The sequence below is a fragment of the Drosophila suzukii genome, chromosome 3 (assembly GCF_043229965.1).
Source record: "Drosophila suzukii chromosome 3, CBGP_Dsuzu_IsoJpt1.0, whole genome shotgun sequence".
NCBI lineage: Eukaryota > Metazoa > Arthropoda > Insecta > Diptera > Drosophilidae > Drosophila > Drosophila suzukii.
In genome coordinates, this window is record NC_092082.1 from 73935545 (window position 1) to 73957163 (window position 21619).

Sequence of the window (21619 nt, forward strand, 5' to 3'; positions counted from 1 at the left end):
TGGCTGGTTGACAAACTGACTTGACTGACTGACGAAAACTGTGACGAAAAGTGCAATGGCAAATGCATTCGCACTCACAAATACATAGGCACATATCAAAAGCGCATAAAAAGCAATAAGTGAGCACTTTATGGCACTGAGGAAACGACGTTTGGGCAGCCTTCTCCATGTGTCGCATGTTTGGCAATGGTGGGTTAAGCCCCGGGGGTTAAGGGGTATCACTCGGGGGTTTTGGGGGCCGGACAGCCCGCGTAGGGCACAAAATAAACAACGATCGTTAAACAAATAAAACAGCAAACAGCGGCTCAGTTCTGCAGTTTTTCCAGATATCGATAAACGTCCAATGAACCTATTTGATTCTCGAGTGCTATGGACATATCAAATCTCGACCTCATATCAATCAAACACTTCTTAACTTTATAATATAAAAGGTAAACATAATCCCCATATTGTAAATAAATTATTTGTAGACTTTCAAAGTAATATATTATTATGGAATAAGGACTTCTTCCAGTGCTTAAAGCAAGATATTTCCTTATAATGATTTTCCAACTTTACCATTTTTGAATTTCGTCATGTTTGTTTCTTTGCCGGCTTTTTTACGCCTTAAAAAAATATTTTCATCTAGTTCTGTTTGCCAAATCAGCCCTTTTTTTCTATTCTATGAAATCGTACGCCTTGATGGCTTCTGCTCTGCTTTGATTCCGCTGCCTTTCAATTGTCACCGACGAAGATCCACAAGTCAACGCCAACTTACCACAAAATCTGCTGTGAAAGGGGCAGCAGCAGGAGGTCTGGTTCGGATTGGTGGCGTCTTGAGGCAAAGTCAGTTGGTTGCAGACAGAAGACCAGAGCGGCGGAGGCCCCAAAGCTTTCATAGACGAAATATGAGGCGCAACCGAAATGGCAAACGAAGCCGGGTCGGAACCAGTAGACCAATCTTCTGCCTTTGCTCCCTACTTCCACGTACCCCTCCCCACGCTCATTTTGCATATGGGTAATTTGAGAACATTTGCGCTTTAACTGCATGGGAAAAACAAAAATAAAAGAAAGAGTGCAGCCGGTAAAAAAAAGATCCAGCAAGAAAAATATGTGCACATGTGTCGCCTGCTTTGGCCTGGCCTGGATATCAACAGTCGGACTTCGGTAACCTATATTACAAAATCCTGGAACTATCCTTAATAGATCATTTAAAAATTGTTTGTTAAAATACTAAAGTTAGTATATATTTATATTTTTATATGTATTTTGAGATACAAATATTAACTATTTTAATTAAAAAATGCTTTATGTATACATAACCTTAACTTTAACAACCAAAATTACTATATTGTTAGGACTTTTAAAAACTACATGTATTTTTATGTCATTTTCAAAAATATGTAAGAACACTTATAAATTTCAAGATCTTTTAATCACTTCTTAAAATTTTGTTGGTTTAACTTTGATATGGTAACGCCTTTGGAAGTACCTACTATTTGAGGAACAACGAAAAATTTATCCTATAGCCGTTTCTCTGACCCTAAATAATATTATATAAAATTCGTCTGAGGAATATACTGCTTATCCCAGTTCACCTTAGTCAGTTCCGACTGTAGGCACATATCTCGGCGGCCATGTCCATGGTGTAGTGCTTTCAAAGGCCTAAACCGATGTCGCCTTGTTGCTGGTTGTTGGTAGTTCGTATCTGGTTGTTGGTGCTATTGTAACTGACTTTGAGGGCTTCATCATCTGCTTTCGGCTGGTTACTTGGCTCCGCCGACGAAAACTGACAGCGACCATGGAGTTGAGTCGAGCAGATCCAAGTGGTATGGTGGTATGGTATGGTATGGTGTGGTATAGTATGGTATGGTATGGAGTGGTGTGGCATCGCATAGTGTGGAGTGGCTTAGGCTTAGGTTTTGGAGTAGGCGCTTCCAAGGGTAGGAGACACCAACAACAACAACAACAACGTCAACTGGCGGCGCATTTCAAGTTGACTTTATTTTCAGCGTCTACTCGACTGGTGTCCGTCTTTGGGCCTGTTGGTCTTTTCGGCCCCTTGGTCTCTGGGCCTCTTGGTTTGCATTTTTACTTTGCACTCTCTTTATTTGCATTTCTTTTTAGCCTGTTTTTTTTTTTGTAAGTTCCTTTGGCTCCGAAACTTGATGAATTGGGAATTAATTCCTTTTGACATTGTTTTTTTTTACATGCGAAAAAAGTTCATAATAGCTCTTGAGGGAAGTATGTATGTACCAACTAGAGTTTACAGTCCATTTAACTTTGTGTAAGGGGTACGAATTGGGATTTAATTACAATCAATAATAAAATACAAAACATATTATAAATAAAAGGAAAAACAATCTATTAATATTATTAGTAATTTAACAAATCTTTATTTTTCTTAGTGAGTTTTATTATTGATCGATAAATTTGTTTAAAAAAAGATAGATATTGTATCCTTTTATTTTTAAGATATAATTTTTTTCAACATCTCTTAATTAATTATTATATTGAGTGATTAAAATATATATTTTAACTCTTCACTGACCTTTTTTTTTACCATTCCTATGTTTTGAGATACTTTTTCTTCTGGCATTTTGGGCATTTGATATCTTTTGTGGCTGGACTCAGTGAATTGGTTCTTCAGTCGGCACTCTCACTGCCACTCACTCCCTTCCAAGGCACACATATAGGCATTTATTTACACATTGGCTAAGCCTGTGACTTTTCCGCTACCACCCCGGCCCCCGCCCTTAACCCTTTCCCCAGGGATTCCCCCAATTCATCGCTCTGGCCAAAGTTCATTGCACTTTTTGCGCAGAATTTGTTGCCTAACCAGCCGAAGAACAAACGCACAGGCGGACAATTTGAGTTGTTGTTGCCGTTTTGCTGCTATTGTTATTGTTTTTGTATTTGTATTTGTGTTTGTTGCCTTTATTGTTGTTGGTCTCCTACTCTTTGGCTTTTTAGTTTCCCTGTGTGCGTCCTGTGTGTGTGAGTGTTTTTTTTCGTGTTTGGCGTTAACATTGGCAGCAGGTGTTTGACATTGCGTCAAAGGTATTGCTGTTGCTGCACAGCGAGAAAATTATACAATTTTAATGTTATTTACTCTAAAAAATAATTTTATGAATATTGTATTTTATCGCAGTCATATAAATAGTCAATCAAATAGTTCCTATTGTTTTAGAATTTAGATTAAATAGTTGAGTTAAATTATTGTGTGTTTTAAGTTTCGAAATGCTGTGATCGTCATAAGCTCAACTTTTAAATAAAATAAAAATCCAGATTTAAAGAAAAGTCTTAAAAGTGGGCTTTATAAAAAATAAAAAATTTAGAAATTGTAAAACGTTGGGCTGTATGCATGATTATTTTATTTAAAACTAGTTTAAAAAAGTATATTATTTTAAGCAGTATTATTTGGGAGGTTTCTTACCCTGAAATTTTATATTTTATGTTAAATAATAAATTTGAATTCTAAAATGTTGGCTTTTATGCATGGTTATTTTGTTTAAAAATATTTTTAGACAGTTTATTCTATTATGCAATATCATTAAAGAGGTTAACTAACATGAGATTTTTAAATAAATCAAATAATCACTTCTAATTTGCACTAATAAAATTAATGTATAGTATTGTTAATACTATTAGATCCTAATAATAACATCAATAATAATAAGAAAAATTAAATTTTAATTTCTTTTTTTTATGGTTTTTTTTTGTAGACATATTTTCTCCCTGTGTGCGGTGGTTGCTTCTGTTGTTGCCGATGTTGCTGCTGCTGCCTTTGCCTCCGCTGCTGCCACGGACTGGTTGCCTCAGCTCGGCTCAGCCTGCCTCAATGCCTCAATGCCTGACAGCCTGCCACAGGAAGCCATACAGTATTTCGCCCTGCTGGAGAGTGTGCGAGTGCGAGTGCGAGTGCCAGTGTGCTGGCCAAGTTGTTTTCATTGTTAACAAGCTTTCTGTTGTTGTAGGTCGCAAAATGTGAGCCAAATGTGAGGGCCAGCGGGTTGTGGGTTGCGGGATGGTGAGCCATTTCAGCTTATGCGAAATTAACTTTCGGCGTGTAAATGGCTTGCACAATTAGAGCTTGAATTGTTTTTTTCGAGCGTTGCAAGGGTGCTAATTATGCAGAATATGTGGGGAGAAGTGTTTAGCAGATGGTCTCCTATTCTCAAAAAAGCATCTGTCAGTGGAGTTATTTTACAATTTTATTTTTTGAAGAAATACAAAAAAAACATTTTATTAAAATTAAGATTCTTATTTCTTTCCATTCATATATTTTACCAGAAAGTTCGTACTAAAATTGCTTAAAAAAATAACTTCAATAGATATGTAATTAAAAGACAAGTACCCACAGTTCGAATTAATAGATTTGAACAAACAGTAGCCCATTGATCTGCTTATTGAGCTTAATAAAATCCGCTGATATTATAATAATTCATTATACATCCTTCAAATTCCATAAGCCTGCCACTCATAAGTGGATAATAACCTCCGGTCATTTTCAAATGCCAAACAGATTGAGGTCCTTCAAAGGCCTTTTGCCCGCAAGTGAACGCACGAATAAGTTTTCGCAACTAACCGACCAATCGGGCCAAATGGAAAACTAAATCAAATAGGACTCGAGCTGAAAGTCAGGCGGAAAACACTCGAAGCGCTGCTCGATATGCCGATGAATATATATTCTAAAATAAATATCTGTTTCCCCCCAAAACCCCCAGCCCATATACATCGATTGATGATGGCTAATTTGATGCCCATTTGCATTGGTTTTTTCCACGATTATTTTCCTTTTTTTGCGATTGGCCAACCAGCTGCAATTGAAAGCAAATATTGCGTATACGCCCCCGGGTTCGCCGGCACTTACGCATGATGTTCTGTTTGGCCATTTCTTTTTAGCCCTGCCACTGCCGGTGCTGCTGTTTTTGTAATTTTTCTAAGCAGCAGAGGGTTTGGGTTTGGGGTTTGGGGTTTGGCTTTGGGTGGGTTTGGGTTTGGGTGGGTTTGGTTGAAGTCTGCATGCATAATGCATGTGTAAACGCATAAAAGGATATTGATCTGCCCCCAGCCAACAAAGCGACCGCTATGCATCAGCCGGGGTTTATTTTTACCAGAGAGATGGGGGGTACTGGGGTGTTTTGGTTGGGGCATACCATCAGCCGCAAAACTTTTTTTTTTCGCCATGAGAAGGAGTTGGCTAAGACAGCGAGAGAGAGTGCTGCAGACCTCGAAAATTTCATTCGCATTTCTGTATAATTTTTCCCCCCATTCGAAGTATAGGTATATGTGTATATATATTGTGTATAAGGAGGGAGGGGGGCTTTTGTATATATACTTCGACCATTATATGCAATTCTGCGGCACAACTTACGCACTTTTCGTTGTGCGTTTTTGTTTTTGTGCTCGCATGCGTCACACGTCCTGCGTGAGGTTTTCCCGCTCCTGGTTTTCTTGATTTTCTTCTTCTCCTGAGTGCGTGAGTTTGTGCTGCTTATGCAATATTTATAATTATAATCATATTTTCCATTCCCATTGCCGCACAATGCATATAACTCTAGCGACTCATTCTGCCGCACTGCTGCATCGTGCTCAGCCTTAAATTGCATTTAAAAGATTCCCATTTCCATTCCCATTTCCCAAGAAGTCCTTCTCCTTTCTCCATTCTTTTTTTTTTATGAGCCACTCGCCTTGGGGCACTTCCTGCCGGCCGAAAAGTAAAATTCATTTCCCCAGCTCGGCACAAAGCCCTGTCACTCAGGGCCAAAACGAAAAATGTTTCTGGCCCAAAACAAACCGAAAAATGCGATGGGTAAAAAAAATGTAGCTCGAAAAAAGACAGAGAACTTTGCATTGATAATTAAGCAAAAAATAAGGGACGGCTGCAGCATTGAATGGCTCTGAGATCCCCGAGGCAGATATAAAGATTTTCAGTGGGAGATAATTTAGTCAAAGGAACAGCAAATCTGCCAAGCTAAGTCACTTAACCAAATCGTTATCAAAGGTTGAAAATTAAGTGTACCTGAAAGATGAAAATGGGTGGTATGTGCTATTACAACAAATGGTTTAGATGATCTTTATATCTTAAATGGAATTTAAGTCATTTAATTAAATCGTATCCTAATATTTTCTAATAATAGAATCTTAGGAACCTTTAAACTACTTTAAAATATTCCCATTTTGAAGAGATACATTTATTCGTGCGGCTTTTCATTATTCTTTTATTTTGTTTACTTTTTTCTACCAAAAGTTGGTTGGATTTTAGCGTGTGACGAATTCTGGAATTATTTGCTTTACCCTGTTAGCCGTAAATTTCAGCGCTTTTCGTGTTGGCCCCTTCTTTTGGTGGTCGCGCATATTTGAAAAGAGCTTAGCCAAGCTGGGCTAAGCTAAACCGCGGTTAAAAAATATACAAAAAATACAAAAAAAACCATGTTAACCTTTTCTATGCAGCCACAACATCGAAACGGCCAACGACAAATTTATGATAATTTCGGACGAAAAAATTCCGCTGATGTTGCTGTCGTTGGCCGAGACCATAGAATGACATTAGTACATCGTCCATTATTGCCTCGAAACATGCTCTTTTGTTGTTTTGGTCGAAACATTTTCATGGCCTGTAGGCGCCACGCCCCCTCCTTGTTCACATCCTGCAACGCCCACCGTCCCTCCCGACCAACAAAACTGCCTTTGCTGTCACGGCCTTTTGTTGGAAAGTTATGACCGCCGGCGAATTGTAAATTATATTTAATTAAGGCTGCATTTCGAATACAAACCGAGACTCAACTTCTTTTCATCCGTTTTAAAAACCGTCAGCACCGGCAGCACCAAAAGGAAACATTCAATTGGATTTTTAATTAGGCGCTTGTCTCGGTCCTTCTCCACTCATCGCTTTATGCTGATGACTGCCAATTGCATTTGGCGTTTTTGGAATATTCATATGGCCCACCAGGGAGATATATGGACATCCCTCGATTTGTTAATGGCCAGGTTTTGCATGACATCGCCAGTTGTCCGCTGACATGCAAAGCGTTTAAAATGGTTAACAGACATCAGCGATATTTACCAATTTTGTGTATGCAACTGGGTTTAAATTTGTAATTAGGTTAAATGCTAAATGTGGTAAGGAATGGGACAGGATAAGTCCGTTTATAAGGATTTTTCAAACAATACTCATTCAATAATCTTAAAAGAAGATCACTAGCTTTAGAAAAAGCCCTATAAACTTACTTATCCTATCCCATTCCTGTATAAAAATCACTTTTAGATTACACTTTATAATTATAAATATCAATTACTTTTTATTCTAACAAGAAAAAAAGCACTATGGTTTTTAAATCACATATGATTCTAATTGTAGGTGTCTGAAAGTATGCAACAATTTCTTTATAACTCAAAAGTACACGGATTTTATTCAGAAGGCGAATATCCTTTATTAATTGCATACTTTTAGGAACCTATATTGACATTTAAAACTTTTTAAATCACATATGAATCTAATTGTAGGTGTCTGAAAGTATGCAACAATTTCTTTATAACTCAAAAGTACACGGATTTTATTCAGAAGACGAATATCCTTTGTTCACTGCATACTTTAGGAACCTATATTGACATTTAAAACTTATTTTCAAAACCCCTAAAGATTTTTATAAAACTTGTTTATTGGAGATAAAGAAATAATACCTAGCCTAGCGTTTTTCTTTTTCTCCGAATAAAAATGATGGAATTATTATTCTGATTGCTGATCCAAAGTCACCTTACATGCACCTTCATAACTCAGATCCATAAGAACCTATGTTTTTGCCTTTTTTTGTCCATTGCACTTGGCACTCGTAAATTTTTGGCTATCGCTTGCTGGACACAAAAAAAGTTGGCAGGCTGACAAAGTTCTTTTAGCCAGGCGGGTTGGACATATTTTAGCCAGCTTTTTCAATTCATATATGTATTGGCCAACGGGCAACAGGCGACAGCTGCTGCTGCATTTGCTGCTGCTATTGGCCAACTATGAAGCCACTCAGATGGAGGCAATCGGCATGAATGTGGATGTGTGTATGGATGTGGATGTGCGACAACAAATGAAATAAAACCAAAACCGCAGGCACAAAAAAAGTGGTTCTCTATATATTTTTCTAAAATCAAAATGTCCACTTTTTGCTCATCAACGCCGGCTGCCTGTTGTTCTTGTTGCCGTTGTTAATGCTGCCTTTCTGGCTTTCTGACTACGTCTTTGGCCAAAGTTGTCGCCAGGCTCTTTTTTTGTTGTTCAGCTGGCCAGTTGCAGCAATGTCATTAACTTGGCCGCCTGCCTCCGTCCGCTGACATGGCAACATGATGCGCGATTTGAGCTTTAATGTTCATTCAGTTCTAGGTACTCGCTGCACTGAAAAAGATGAGTTATCTAAATTTTAAGAGATTTTATAGCTTGATAAACGTAACAGAAATAAAATCCATTATGAAATTCCAATTATAAATTCGATTATAAAAATTTAATAACATATTTTGGGTTTGCCAACAGATTTATTATGACTTTTAAATTCGATAAAAAGTATCTAAAAGTATGCAGCGAGAATAAGAGAATGAGAGATTTTCGCAATAAAAATATATTATTCCACACTTTTAGATACCTTTATAGGGCAGTTCAAAAATCGTAGTGATTTCTTTGGAACTCTTCATAGCTATGAATAAATTCCTGTAGTTCAGGTTGCTTCTTAAGGACAAGATGATCTTAAATTAAAGACATTATTTTCAAACATTTCAATTTCTTTAATCAACTTTTTTATCAAATGTTTTATCTTTTTTTAATAGTGTCTTGCCAATTGTGCTTGTGGCGCTGCCGTTGCTTCTAATTTTTGCCAAAGTACAAAAAGTGCGTGTGCAATTATAAAACGCATTTCGTCTTGAGGATCGGTTCCAACCCATTTTGTGGCCCAACCCAACTAAGCACATCCCATCGAGTTCCAACCCAAACCAACCCATCCACTGATGCAATGACTTTGATTTCGTGTCGCCAAATTGTTGAGTGGCTGCTGGAAAGGAAGAGGTTCATTAAAAAAGTATTTCAGCGCTGATTTTGCCACACATTTTTTGATTGCCCACTGGCAGTGGCCAACTGGCGGCTCCTTGGCCGTGGTCAGTGAATCGATCGGAACGGGTTGTTGGGCCCAAAGCTGCGAAAAAAGCGGCTCTTCATCATCCCTGTCCCCATCATCATCATCATCATCGTCATCATCAGAGGAGTGATTACCTTTGGTGCATTCGAGATTTGTGGTTTTTCGAACTTGAGAGGAAATATTCCTCACGGGCAAAGGCTTCCAACGAAAAAAAAAGAGTATTCTCAGCTGTATATCCAGTGAATACCTATGGCCAGTGATTGACACTCAGGAAATGTCAGGGAATTTGATTGGCTTTTATGATCGGCCGCTTAAGGTATTAGACAAAATGAGAATTTGCATATTTTTGCCGCTGTCTCGGCGAATAATTAGAATTCATAGACATGTGTCGCGGCCGGACAACGAAACTCAACTCAACTCAACTCCCTGAAATGCGGTAGTTATTCTCGAATGCATTCGGCTTAAAGGTTCATTGACGCGTCCCACGGCGGAGGACAGAACAGGAATCAAAACGAAATGCGCCAAAAATAGCTAAAATACAACACACAAAAACCAGTTACCACGAAATGCAAACCGTTGGGGCTGGGGAAACAGAGAGGGAAGACGGTCGAAAGAGACAAAAACAGCAAGATAATTTTCATAATTTTTGCATTTTTATAGAACATTTTTACAAAAAGTAACCAAAGAAGAGGCCCAGAGAATGTCATTTGTTCAGAAGAGAAGGGAAAATAAAATACCCTATGATAGAAAGAGGCTTCAAAATAATATCTGTTATTAAAAAGTTAAGATTAAGATTTTTATAAGCTTATTTAATCTCAGCCTTATCTAAGATATGTTGGTATTTTTAATATGTAAAGACATTCTTTAAATGTATTTTGATTCTCTCTAACTAATGTAAGCTTTTACAGAATTTTTTCTAGGGTGTGCGAATATTTTCTTGAGTGCTTTAACCGCTCTGAAGGTTATTCCAATGCAAATATAAATATTTAGCCCAGAGTGGTCATTAATGGTTGTTTATGTGATTAAGCTGTTCTTCACTTCTCTAACCCTGTAAAACCATTGAACACCATAGTTAATAGTTCATTTAAGTCATTGGTTTTTATTTGTATTCTTACAGAGATTCTCAAACATTCCATTCTTGAAGCTGCTTTTTTTTTGTTAAATAATAATAATAATTTATTATGTAACACAATGTATATTTATATTTGTTACTAATTGTGTTCCTATTGTTTTTTGTTGGTATTGTATAACCATCATGACTTTTTTTATATTTTTACTAGTTTTTCTTCATCTTGCGGCTTCTTTGGCAGCTAAAAGCCCGCCTAATATGTAAATTCCAACCTGTGTGGTCTGGGCTAATTACCTGCCCGTGGGATTGGCCATCGAAAGTGCATTTGATCTTGGCTGGCACACATTCCGATCCCCGCCATTCGATTTCATTGATGCCATCGCCAAGTGGCGGTGGCTCCACATCTCGTCTCATTCATTCATGCTGGCTGCCGGCGAATCCTTCGCCTGCATTTGGCTACTTCAGGTGCTCGTGCTTGGTGGTTCAATGGTGACTCCAAGGTGGCTCAATGGCGGCCCAGTGGCTCTGGCTATATGGCTTTATGGCTGCCTGTGTTTGGGACACACCTTCTGAAACGCCACGCTAATCACGAGCAGAAGGCGAAGCGCCAGCAGCAACAACAGCAACGGCAGGAGCAGCGCGTGGATAAATCAAAATGCAGTTGCGAGACGTGAGCAGAGCCGCCTTCTATCCACGACTCCACCGGCAGCATCATCATCATCCAACAGCCCATACCCCACACTCCATACTCCATACTCCAAACTCCAGCCTCCTCTCGGATTCTGTCTGCATAATCCACGGCCAAAGAAAGTGCCGCACATGGGAATTACACTGAACAATAAACTTATTTTAAATTGAGATAATATTATAAAACATGTCCTTACTGAGTCATTAAACTCTATTCTAAATATAAATATATATAAGCCTTAAGAAATATAACTTAAATATATTACTTATTTATTTGTTAATAATATTAACTTAATATGTATGTAAAATTACTTTAGACTGATAACAAATATGTAATATTTTTTAAATCAAATGAGTTTAGAATATCTTTTATAACCAATATAGATGTTTTATGTATATTATTAGTGTGTTTCAAACCTAACAAAGCTAGGATAAATATAATAGTTAGGATGATATCTTTATATGGATTATAACTTAACACAATTTAAGTATTTGAATGAGTTTAGAAGTATACTATACCTATGGCGAACTAAGTCTTATTGCGGAACCCTTTGGTATCTGAAAATAAGCAAACCGATCTCAAAATAATTCCCACAGTGTACGGCTTAGCAGTTCTTTGGCTCAATGGATGCTCAAGTCGGCTCGGCTAAAGAGCTTTAGCTGTACACCGGCTGATCCTCATCCTCATCCCATACCATCCCATCCTCGTGGCCAAGACAAATGCAGACGCTGGCTCTTTAGCCGTATCTTTCACTTTGATTGTGGCTGGGAGTCTCGACTGCGACTGCGACTGTGGCTCGTGTGGGGCTCGTGGGGCTCTTCGATGGGTGGTGCTGTGGTGCCGGCAGTCGTTAGCCTTGTCTTATTGCCCGTGTTGGCCAAACACTTGGCTACTGGTTGTTTACATATGTACGGGAAGGTGTAAGGGGTATGGGTATGCGTACTGCTACGGGTATAACTCAATCAGCCCGAGGAGGACCATCCACATGTGTGTGGGGGTCAGGTGACCTGCAACAAATTAGCCGGGGAGTTATGAACTTGGCCAGCGGAATGCCATGTATCTTGTAATATCTGAAAACAAGTTGGACTAACCATAGTTGTGGGCCAGTTCTAATGAAAACCTAATTACAAAATCAGCCAATACTCTCAAGAGCCGCACATAATTAAGGTGCACACTTGACTTGGCTCTGTCCTCGTCTCGACCGCCTTTTCCACCTCCTCGCCCAATTGTCGCCATCTCCAATTTCCACCGATTTTCCCCTCGTGCGATGAAAAACGCATTTAAAAGCCACATTAATGACGCGGACTCGCTGCTTCTGCTGCGACCACTTTGGTAAAATAGGAAATTGCTGCGTTCGGCTGTTCTTTTCCAGATTCTGGTCTATCTGTTTTTCTTTTTCTCATTTTTTTTTTCGTCCACATCTGCCGATAGCGACACAAAAACGGTTGCCTCCAAGCCAAAGTCGAGCTCGCTGCTGCTGTGTTGCAAGCGTTTTCAGCGCATTTTTAGTTAATTTACCAGGAAAAACATTTGAAATTCTTAAAAAAGTCGCAACAAGAAGTTGGCTGCTCGCTTGGCGGCTGGAAAAAGTCACATCACAACGTTGTCTACACAACGCCTATCTGGCTTACACTACTGAAAAGTTGGCTATAACAGCTAAGATTTGAATAGTCAATTACTTTTTGGTACCAGATTACTTAAGTGATCCTAATCTTTAAGATTATTTTTAATGATTTATTATTTTATTTATTTTAATTTTGCAGGGACCGTAAATATTCCTTATATATAAGTTTTATTTTTTAAAGACTACGTACTACGATTACTACTTTCTTATTTAATTTTATACCATTCCTTCAATTTTGTTTTTATGAGAACATCTAAGTTGTGCAAGTTTCAATGAAGAAACTTAATCATAAAAATTTTTACTCATGCCTGTGGGGGTTCTATTAATTTGCCAAAATTTAAAAGAAACTACATCTTTGCATACATAAGTCCATAATGTGCCTAAAAATCAGACGAATAGTGGTTTTAAATAATAACAACTTAACAAAGTTTAGAGTCGTACTTTTTATTGAGTCATTTCTAATAATAAATAGAACATATATTTTCTTTATAAATCATATGAATTTTTAAACCAAAATTAAAAAGTATCTTTCTTCTGACAGAAGGAAAAAATGTTTAAAAAAGTAAATATAGATTTTATGGGTGTATTAAATATTATAGATGTAGTATTTAGTATTTATATTAAATTCTCTAAATTAAAAGAGTATTCGAAATCTTTGTTGAGCACATCTTTTCAGTAGTACGTTTGTTTAGTTTGTTCTAAAGTTGCTGTTGTTCCCTCTGTTTTTCATTTTGTCGCCACCGCCGTTGCTGCATAGACTAAAAATCGCATTCGATCATTTATGGGATTTTATTTGGCGCGTCAGTGAATGTTGCTAAGCAATTTATTTATGACATTTTTTTCCGACCAGCTTGGGTTGGTTCGGTTAGCTGGACGCACTATAGATGTGGATGTTGATGTGGTTGTGGATGTGGCTCCGACGGATTCGTGCAGCAATTTCTGCAACGCATCGAAATAGTTGCAAAGGAACAAGAGCCAAAGTCAAAGTCAGTTGCAAGTTCCATATTCATCAGATGCGACACTCTTCATTCTTGGTGTTTTGCCGTCTTGTTGGCCTGTCTTCGGGTTTTTTTCGTCTCCAACTTTTTCTATCGAAAAGCAAACTGGATTTCGTCTTAAACGCTCCTCTAGTTGCAGTTGCACTTGCTGTTGATTTTGCCATTGCATTTTAATTAAGTGCATTTTAATGAGGCATCATCGCGACTTTTGTACATCATCAATTACACAAACGCATTTTAAATGGGCTGCCAGCAATGTTTGTTGGCTGGGAACTATGTGGCTGCGATTCATTTCGATGCAGTTCCCCCCTCGGTTTTTATATTTTATTCAAGTAATTATTAAGCTTATTTAGATTAGTCTCCGCTCTTGTGGCTTCGGGCTGTCTATTGCGGTTGCTGGCTCCGTGAAATTGATGTGAAAAAAATCAACTAAAAGTGTTTGTTTTAATTCGATTTGAGTCTGCCGGCGCCCAGGAAGGATGTGTTTGCATCGTCCTGTTTGCGAATGCACGAGAAATGGAGAGTCCTAGTTTGGTTTACCCTGCTGGTCGAGGTGGCAAACTAAGGGTTCATTCGCAGGTCATATTGGCTTAGTAGAAAATTCCATTACGAAATCCTTAAGTCCTATAAATAATGAATATATTTTTAAAAATTATAAGAACCCTTTAAAATAAATTAATAAACAATTCTAATCTTTAAAGGGGAAAACCTTTCCGAATTTTCAATTTAAAAGTATAAAACTTCAGTCGCAGGACCTTTTCAATTATTGAGACTTCCCATATCTATTTAAATAAATTATTAATGTTTTTTTAAAGGTCTCTTGGTATTTTCGTGATCTATACTTAACCCGAAAATCATCGACTTAATAATACAATGTATCTTTAAAATTCCAATTTAAAATTTGACAGGCATTAGTTTCTATTTTCGTTTTAATTTTCAATACAATTATTGATTTTTCTGATATATTTAAAATAAATTCTGATATGATGTAGGATCATTTATTTTGTTATGATAAGGAAGTGCATCTGCCAATTTATCAAGCCGAACATATATGAGTTCTATTTCCACCCGTTCACCTGCTATACCTTCTCATTAATCTCATCCCCTACTTTTCGACCCCTCTCATCCAGCGACCTGTTCAAAAACTTTTTCCATTTTTTCAAATTGCGTAATTTTCATTAGTTTGCTGCATTTGCAGACAAATTAAGAGCCTCTGCGCTGCTGTCCTGCCATCCAGTTATCCTGCCCAGGACCCTTCACAGCTACTCCCCGTCCGAAGTGCGTATCTGTGAGATACGCATATGCAAATAGCTGCCTGCAGGACCACCCCGATGCAATGTGGTTTTTCAATTTCTCTCTCTGGCTTCTTTTTTTTTTTTTGCAGCCTTTTTGTACGCAAATAATTGTGAAAATTTTTTCCCTCATCCATTTTTGTTGGCCTGCTGCGGCAGGTTATTGTTTGGTTTGGTTGCAAATCCTCTTTTTTTTTCTATGCCTGAGTGTACATATTTTTTATTTTTAATTAAAAGCGGAAGTAAAAGCTGGGGGGCATGCCCGAGTGGGGGGGATTCTCTGGTTTAGGATTGGTTTCGGTTCGGTTCGGTTGGGTTAGGATTGGTTAGGTTTGGTTTGGTTTGGCGACTTGTCAAGTGTGCGTGTGTGTGCGTTTGCCGGGCACTTTGGCCCGTTCATTTCGCTGTGTAGTGTTTTGCTAACAATGCAAATTTCAGGGCATTGTTGCAGCCTCTTTCTCCCAATCCGAAAACCCCTTTCTCCTCATACACGCACACACTGCAAACGCATCAAATCATCAGCGGCGATTTCAGACAGTCATCAGATGAAATGTCAAATGCGTTTCCCGCTCCACACGGCCAAGTGGGCGAATGTAAACAGATACTGGCTACTGGTAATGCCTGCTAACTGGTGGCTGCCACCGCTTAGAGCGGCACAAACTAAACCAAACTCAACAACAATAAAAACATGGCTACAATTCACCAGCTGAAGAGTTTTTCAAATAACGAAAAAAAAAGCAAGAACCCTGGCAAGTGGGGGAGTGGCAGCGGAAAAAGGGAAAAAGTCAGGCGAAAAAAAAGAATCGAGAAAATTAAAACAAAACAAACAGCAAACGCATCCTCAGCGTCATCAGCCATTTATGCACTGGGAGAAAAAATCATGGGATTAAGGATACTACATTTTCAGATTTTTTTAATCATGTCCTAAAGCCTACTAATGGAAATCTCTTTCAATTTTAAGGGAATTTAATGATTATCTCTATGGTCTTAATGATAAACAAAATGTTCTCTGGTAATTTTAATTTTAAAGTAAATTATATGTGAAAGACTATCAGAATGTATCTTCAGTTGAACCCAACTCCCGGAAATATCATGCGATTTTAGGGACATCCGAATGATATCGTTCTTATGTCGTATTGTTTAAAAAAGTGCTTTAACTAAAATAATCAGGGACAGTTATCATTATAAGTTTTATTTTAAAACTCAAAAAGTAATCATTATTTTTGATCAAAAAATAGAACTCAGAAATATTCATTATAAAATAAAAAATACTCACAAATTTAAAATTCATGATAAAAATGGATATACTTACCATGAAGAATCACTATGTTATTATTCTTCTTCACGTATGTCGATCCTAAGTGGGTGATTTATTGAATCAGAAAACAGATCAATAATTATTATTTACATACCCTGAAAATAATATTCGGGCATTGTAAAAAAATCTTTAATATTTTATTTTTGGAATATAATATACTATATAATTATTAGTTTTGAAATAAATATGAACTGGATTAATACCAAAGTGAATATTCAACTGATTTTTTCCCCAGTGTAGTCCTGAATCCTGCTTCATCCTTTGGCCATTATGCCCTGCTTTAGCTGCTCTGTTCCACGCATGAAGAGATTTCGGTTTAGCTTTTGATTGACGAACTTGGCTCGTTGTTTGTCCCTCTTCCTGTCGCCCCCTGTTCCCTGTTCCCCTTCCCCACCACGCCCCCCGATGTCCTGCCATACGCTGCCGCTTTTCACTCAAACTCATCAACGTCAGCGACGCATTCAAATCGTTTTGATGGACTTCCCCCTCTCGAGTTCCCTATCCCTATACCATATCCTATCCCATATCCCCATATCAAGCTCACGCAGTGCATCCTGGCACAAGAACAAAACAGCATCGAAAACAAAAAGTAAAAAAAAAATGTATGTGGATCGAGAAAAATGGGGAAAAAGTGGTAGAATGAGTCTGGCACAATATTTGTATTTTACGCAATTTTTACTGACGACTGCCATCATGTCTGAGTGACTCAGTTGGCTCCGTTTTCTGCTGCCTGATTTGCAAACCGATTTGCTACATTGTTCATGTCAGTCAGCGCATTGTTGATTATCAGTGCCCGGATCTGGATGGGTGGTTATGGGTTCGGGGATTGGGGATTGGGGTTCGGTTTGGCTGAGAACTAAGCCCGTGTTTGCCCAGCTATTCATTGTGTTTCGGTTTTTTTCATTTTTTGCTGATTGAAAGTTTGTGCGACAATTGTTGCGGTAAAAGGAAATGGCCCAGAGTCTAATTAAACAAAATGCTTGCTGGGCATAAATGGTGTGGAAGGAATTATGATCGGTGGGAGGAGGGGCTTTTATTCATATTTTAATCATTTACAAATGAATTGGAAATTTATATTTACAGGAGTGTTTAAATCTTTATTATACTAAATTGTATACAATTATTTAACATGTTGCCAACGACAGCTATTTATGAAATCTATATTGTTTAATCTAACTAGATAATGATAGTATTCAAAACTAACAAGAATTTATAAAAGGGTGCCAAGGATATAAATCGGATCATAAAATCTTTTAAAGCACGCAAAGATCGAAGTTCAAAGGATTCATTTGGAAAGATAATGATTTTTTATTTTACCAGCATAAGTTATTTAATTATAAGTAAATGGAAAATCATTGTGCCGTTTGAGGCATCCCTATATTTATACTATACTATTATACTATATTTTTTAATGGCGTGTTGTAGTTATTAACTCCTTAACAATCTTATCTGCCCAATAAATATCAAAACAACTTCCGCTGCAACGCCCTTTCACAGTTAATTCGCCATAAAATATGCCAGAAACAACAGCCTCCAGGACTCTGGGCCAAATTAAATTAGCCAGTTGAAAGTTGGCCAGATTGCGGCAGTGGTAAGGATTCTGCGGGGGGAACAAATGAACCCCCCATTTGCCCCTCATAAACTGTTGCCAAAAAGTTTTAAGCTGCATTTGAGGCTTGTTTTCACACCCGAACAAGTTCGGCGAGGAAAGTTTCGAGTGGCGCTTGTCTTGTTTCATCTTCTCATGGCCATAATCCGTGACGTCAACTGTGGTTAGCAGGATTCTCCATGTAAATGAGACAGGCAAGCCGCAAAGTTTGGCATATTTTGCATCTGATATTTTGGCCACTCTTTGGGGGGCAAACTATTACCAAACTTGTTGCATGTGTTTTGGGTGGATGAGTGGCTAAAACGAGTGCTTGTGTGCGAAAATCCCCAGCTCGTTATTCGGCTCATGTACTTGTGGTTGTTTTGGGTCAGCATCCTGCTGGCATTTCGACATTTCAATGTGTTTTGATAATTGAAAACCCATTGGGATCGCTTACAGCCATTAACATCTAATTAGTGTAAGGGTCATTCAGGATATGAAACTGACAAAGGACCCAGAGAAACGTGAAGTGACCACAGATTGCAGAGATATATTATTATATTGTAATAGATACTTTTCATATTTGTTAAAGTTTGTTAATAATACTTAGGTACTTTTTACTATCGTTAAATAAGTAAAAAACATTTTTACAAGCTAGTCGTACAGATCTGTTTACAATTTTTACTTCTCACCAAAGACAGCAATAACTTTTTAAATTACCAAATCGAAGCAATTTCAATTGCCACATTAAGACTTTATCCGACTCGTAGACGACTTTAGTAGTCCCTAGCTTTCACCACGATAATCACCTGAAAAAGACGACTGTAATGTTTTTGGCCACTTTGTATCTGAAGCTGTTGCTATTGGCCAACTTTGCAAAACAATCTTTTGCCCAGGAAATTCCGTTAATTGACGACTCAAATTTAACATATTTAGATAAAGCACCATCAATCGATTTGCGGACTAATGTATATGAAAAGGAGTTAAATCGGGAGGACAAGTATCTCATTCGCTATTTAGGGGCGGCAAAGTTAGTGATCTATTACGCTGACTTGGAACTGGCACTTGGGGTCTTGTTAAACTATGAGATAACTGTGCATGATATCCTCGGAGGAGAGGGTCTTCGAGTTATGAGGCAGTTCCTTGACACCCTGTGTACCTTACAACCCCTAAGCACACCGCTCCAACTTCAATTTCTCAAGGATTTTAAAAAATATCTAAACTGTGGTGTTCGTTTCTTTGGACATGAGATACACGAATGGATAATTGACTACGAGGAGAAAAATGGTAAGGTCTTTGCTGCCACGGACTACGTGGGATGCCATGGATCAAAGCCGGAGTTAAGGGGCTGGACCTGCACCCTGTGGCAGCTTTTTCACTTCATGACCGTTCAGGGATCCGACCTTGGAGAGGGGTTCTTCCGGCCACCCTACAAAGCTGGCGATATGATCAAGCTGATTATGAATTTTGTCAAGAATTTCTACGCCAGATGCCCGGATTGCTGCGAATTCTTTGTGGACATGGCGAAAGAAAAGAAATACGATTGGTTTAAATACCATGACGAGGAGATCATGTGGCTGTGGGAATTTCACAACGCTTTTTCAAAAAAAGTAGGCGGTCAGGGTCAAGATCCATTCTTTAAGAAAATAGCGTTTCCCAGTACAAAATACTGTAAAAAATGTCAAACAAACAAATACAAATGGCGAAAAGATGTTATTTTAAGATACTTAAAGCATATTTACCAAAAAAAGAATCTGAGCAAGTTTCGACTTAAAGGTAAGGAAGGCGAGAAGGGGCGAACAGGTCTATTTAAGAATTCGCGGGATAGCGTTGGAACAAATAGGACTGAGCTTTTAAAATCCTCCGAAAGAAGTCGAAAAGAAAAATGTATGAAACGGTAAAATATTAATGAACCTTGGTAGTTATTTAGAAAATATTATAAAGAGCGAAGCTAATTAGATAAAAGTAATTCGTTTAATTTTAAAACAATATGGAGGGATGCAATTGCATTTTGAAAACAGTCTCTAGAAAATGCTTCGGCTTTTAGGTTTATCGTATGGTAAGATCCTCCTCTTTACCCTAATTATACAAGGAACACTTTTGAGAGCTGAAAAGGAAACTCTGTACTCAAAATATGATAATGTTCATATGGTAACCGGCACCACTTTACAGGGATCTTTAACCGACCCCGCTCTCGGAAAGTTGGTGCAATTTATGAACATTTTTTGCGGACACTGCCGCAGATTCGCACCCACCTTTAAGAAAATGGCCATAGGGCTGCAAAAGTGGAACCGAGTTCTCCGGATATATGCTGTGGATTGTGCCGAAGAGGTAAATGTGAGGCTATGTCGTGATTTTGCCATTAAATCGACGCCCACTCTGCGCTATTATCCTTCTAAATTTCTAAAGTCGCAAATGGATCTCGGTACCGATATTGGTACTACTGATCCTGAGAAAATCGTGAAATTACTTACTGGCTATCTGGCCAAAAATGACTACAGTGGAACGAAGCAACTGAAGCCCATCTTTGAGCCAATTCAATCGACTGAGAATGTTTCCACCATCTTCGATCGTTTTGGCCACAAATTGCCTTACATTTTGCTTGTTCTTCAGCCACAGAACTCTTGGATAGGAATACAAACGATTCTCGACCTGCTTCCTTATCCAGATGTGGGTGTTCGGATACTGAATGATGCTCAGCTCTTCACAAATTTCGGACTGCAGTCAAGTGACCAAAAAATATCCCTCTTAGATGGAACTGGTAAGGTAGAACCACTTACGCCTGCCAATGAAAGTAGCTCTGCCTATGTGGCCAGTGTTGAAGAGTTTCTGGGACAAAAAGGGCATACCAGTATTCCTCGATTGCCGACCACAATAAGTCCAAAAGAGATCTTGCCAATGGGGCTCGATGCTGTTATACTGAAATCTATGATAGTCTCACCACCCACAGTCTACCAAGCGGACTTGGAACAGGCTATTGACCAACTCATCCACATTGAAATTCCAAAGACGCCACTTATAAAAGGAGAAAGCTTAATGGTTCTTCGATTGCTTATAAAGTTGTTTCAGCGTTTTAATCCTTTAAACAAAGACGGAAGGCAACTAATGGACCGCCTCGTAAACCACCTCTTCTTGGTTAATGAAATCACAGGAGATGAGTTCTTAACCGTTGTAAACAATATTGAAAAAAGTCCGGGGAGGATATTCAGGGGCAAGCGATACGTCGGTTGTATTGGGTCAAAACCTTTTACGCGAGGTATAACCTGTTCGTTTTGGATCCTGTTCCATTACCTAACCGTAATGTCGGCGAAAAGCCCCGATGCTTTTCCTCCAGGCACCGTGATAAAAAGCCTATATGGTTTTGCCAAGTACTTTTTCGGCTGTACGGATTGCTCTCAGCACTTCCAAAAGATGGCCAGGAGGCGAAAAATACGATCCGTCAAGAAACATGACAAGGAGATCCTTTGGCTGTGGGAAGCCCACAACGAAGTGAATAAGCGATTGTCTGGCGATCCCACAGAGGATCCCATGTTCCTCAAAGTGCAGTTCCCGTTGAAGAAACACTGTTCGGCCTGCTATAAATCGAATAGATGGAACTCAGCTCAGGTTCTAAAATACCTAAAACGCATTTACAATCTCGAAAGTGTTAGCTTCTACGGATTGCCCACTTTTAATCGTTCCTAGAAATTGACAAAGCTAGTATAGCGTTTATCAGAATATAATTAAAAGTCAAGTTATTGCCACTTAAGTTTTTACTATATTTACTGCTTCTCTACCCATGTTACCTTGAGCTAAGATTTTTGATATCTTGTTTCTGTATCTACATATAAACAAATATGAAATTCGTGAATTCTTTTGGGCGTACCTGCATAGAATAGCGAGTCACAAAATTAAGAAAACCTGTTTTGAGAGAAAGAGAGATTGGGATGGGGGGGGTCTTAACAACCGGA

At 38.4% G+C, this 21619-nt stretch overlaps 1 protein-coding gene across 1 annotated transcript; it reads left to right on the plus strand.

Annotated features, from left to right (window-relative positions):
• Window positions 1–18466: 18466 nt before the first annotated feature.
• Window positions 18467–21606, plus strand: Qsox3 (Quiescin sulfhydryl oxidase 3). The gene has a single exon (XM_036817221.3). The coding sequence runs from the start codon at window positions 19701–19703 to the stop codon at window positions 21351–21353; it is 1653 nt and encodes a 550-aa protein (XP_036673116.2). The 5' UTR covers window positions 18467–19700; the 3' UTR covers window positions 21354–21606.
• The last annotated feature ends 13 nt before the right edge of the window (window positions 21607–21619 follow it).

Excerpts from the sequence above, each read along its gene's own strand:
- Qsox3 (XM_036817221.3), top strand. The coding sequence starts at position 19,701 with ATGCTTCGGCTTTTAGGTTTATCGTATGGTAAGATCCTCCTCTTTACC.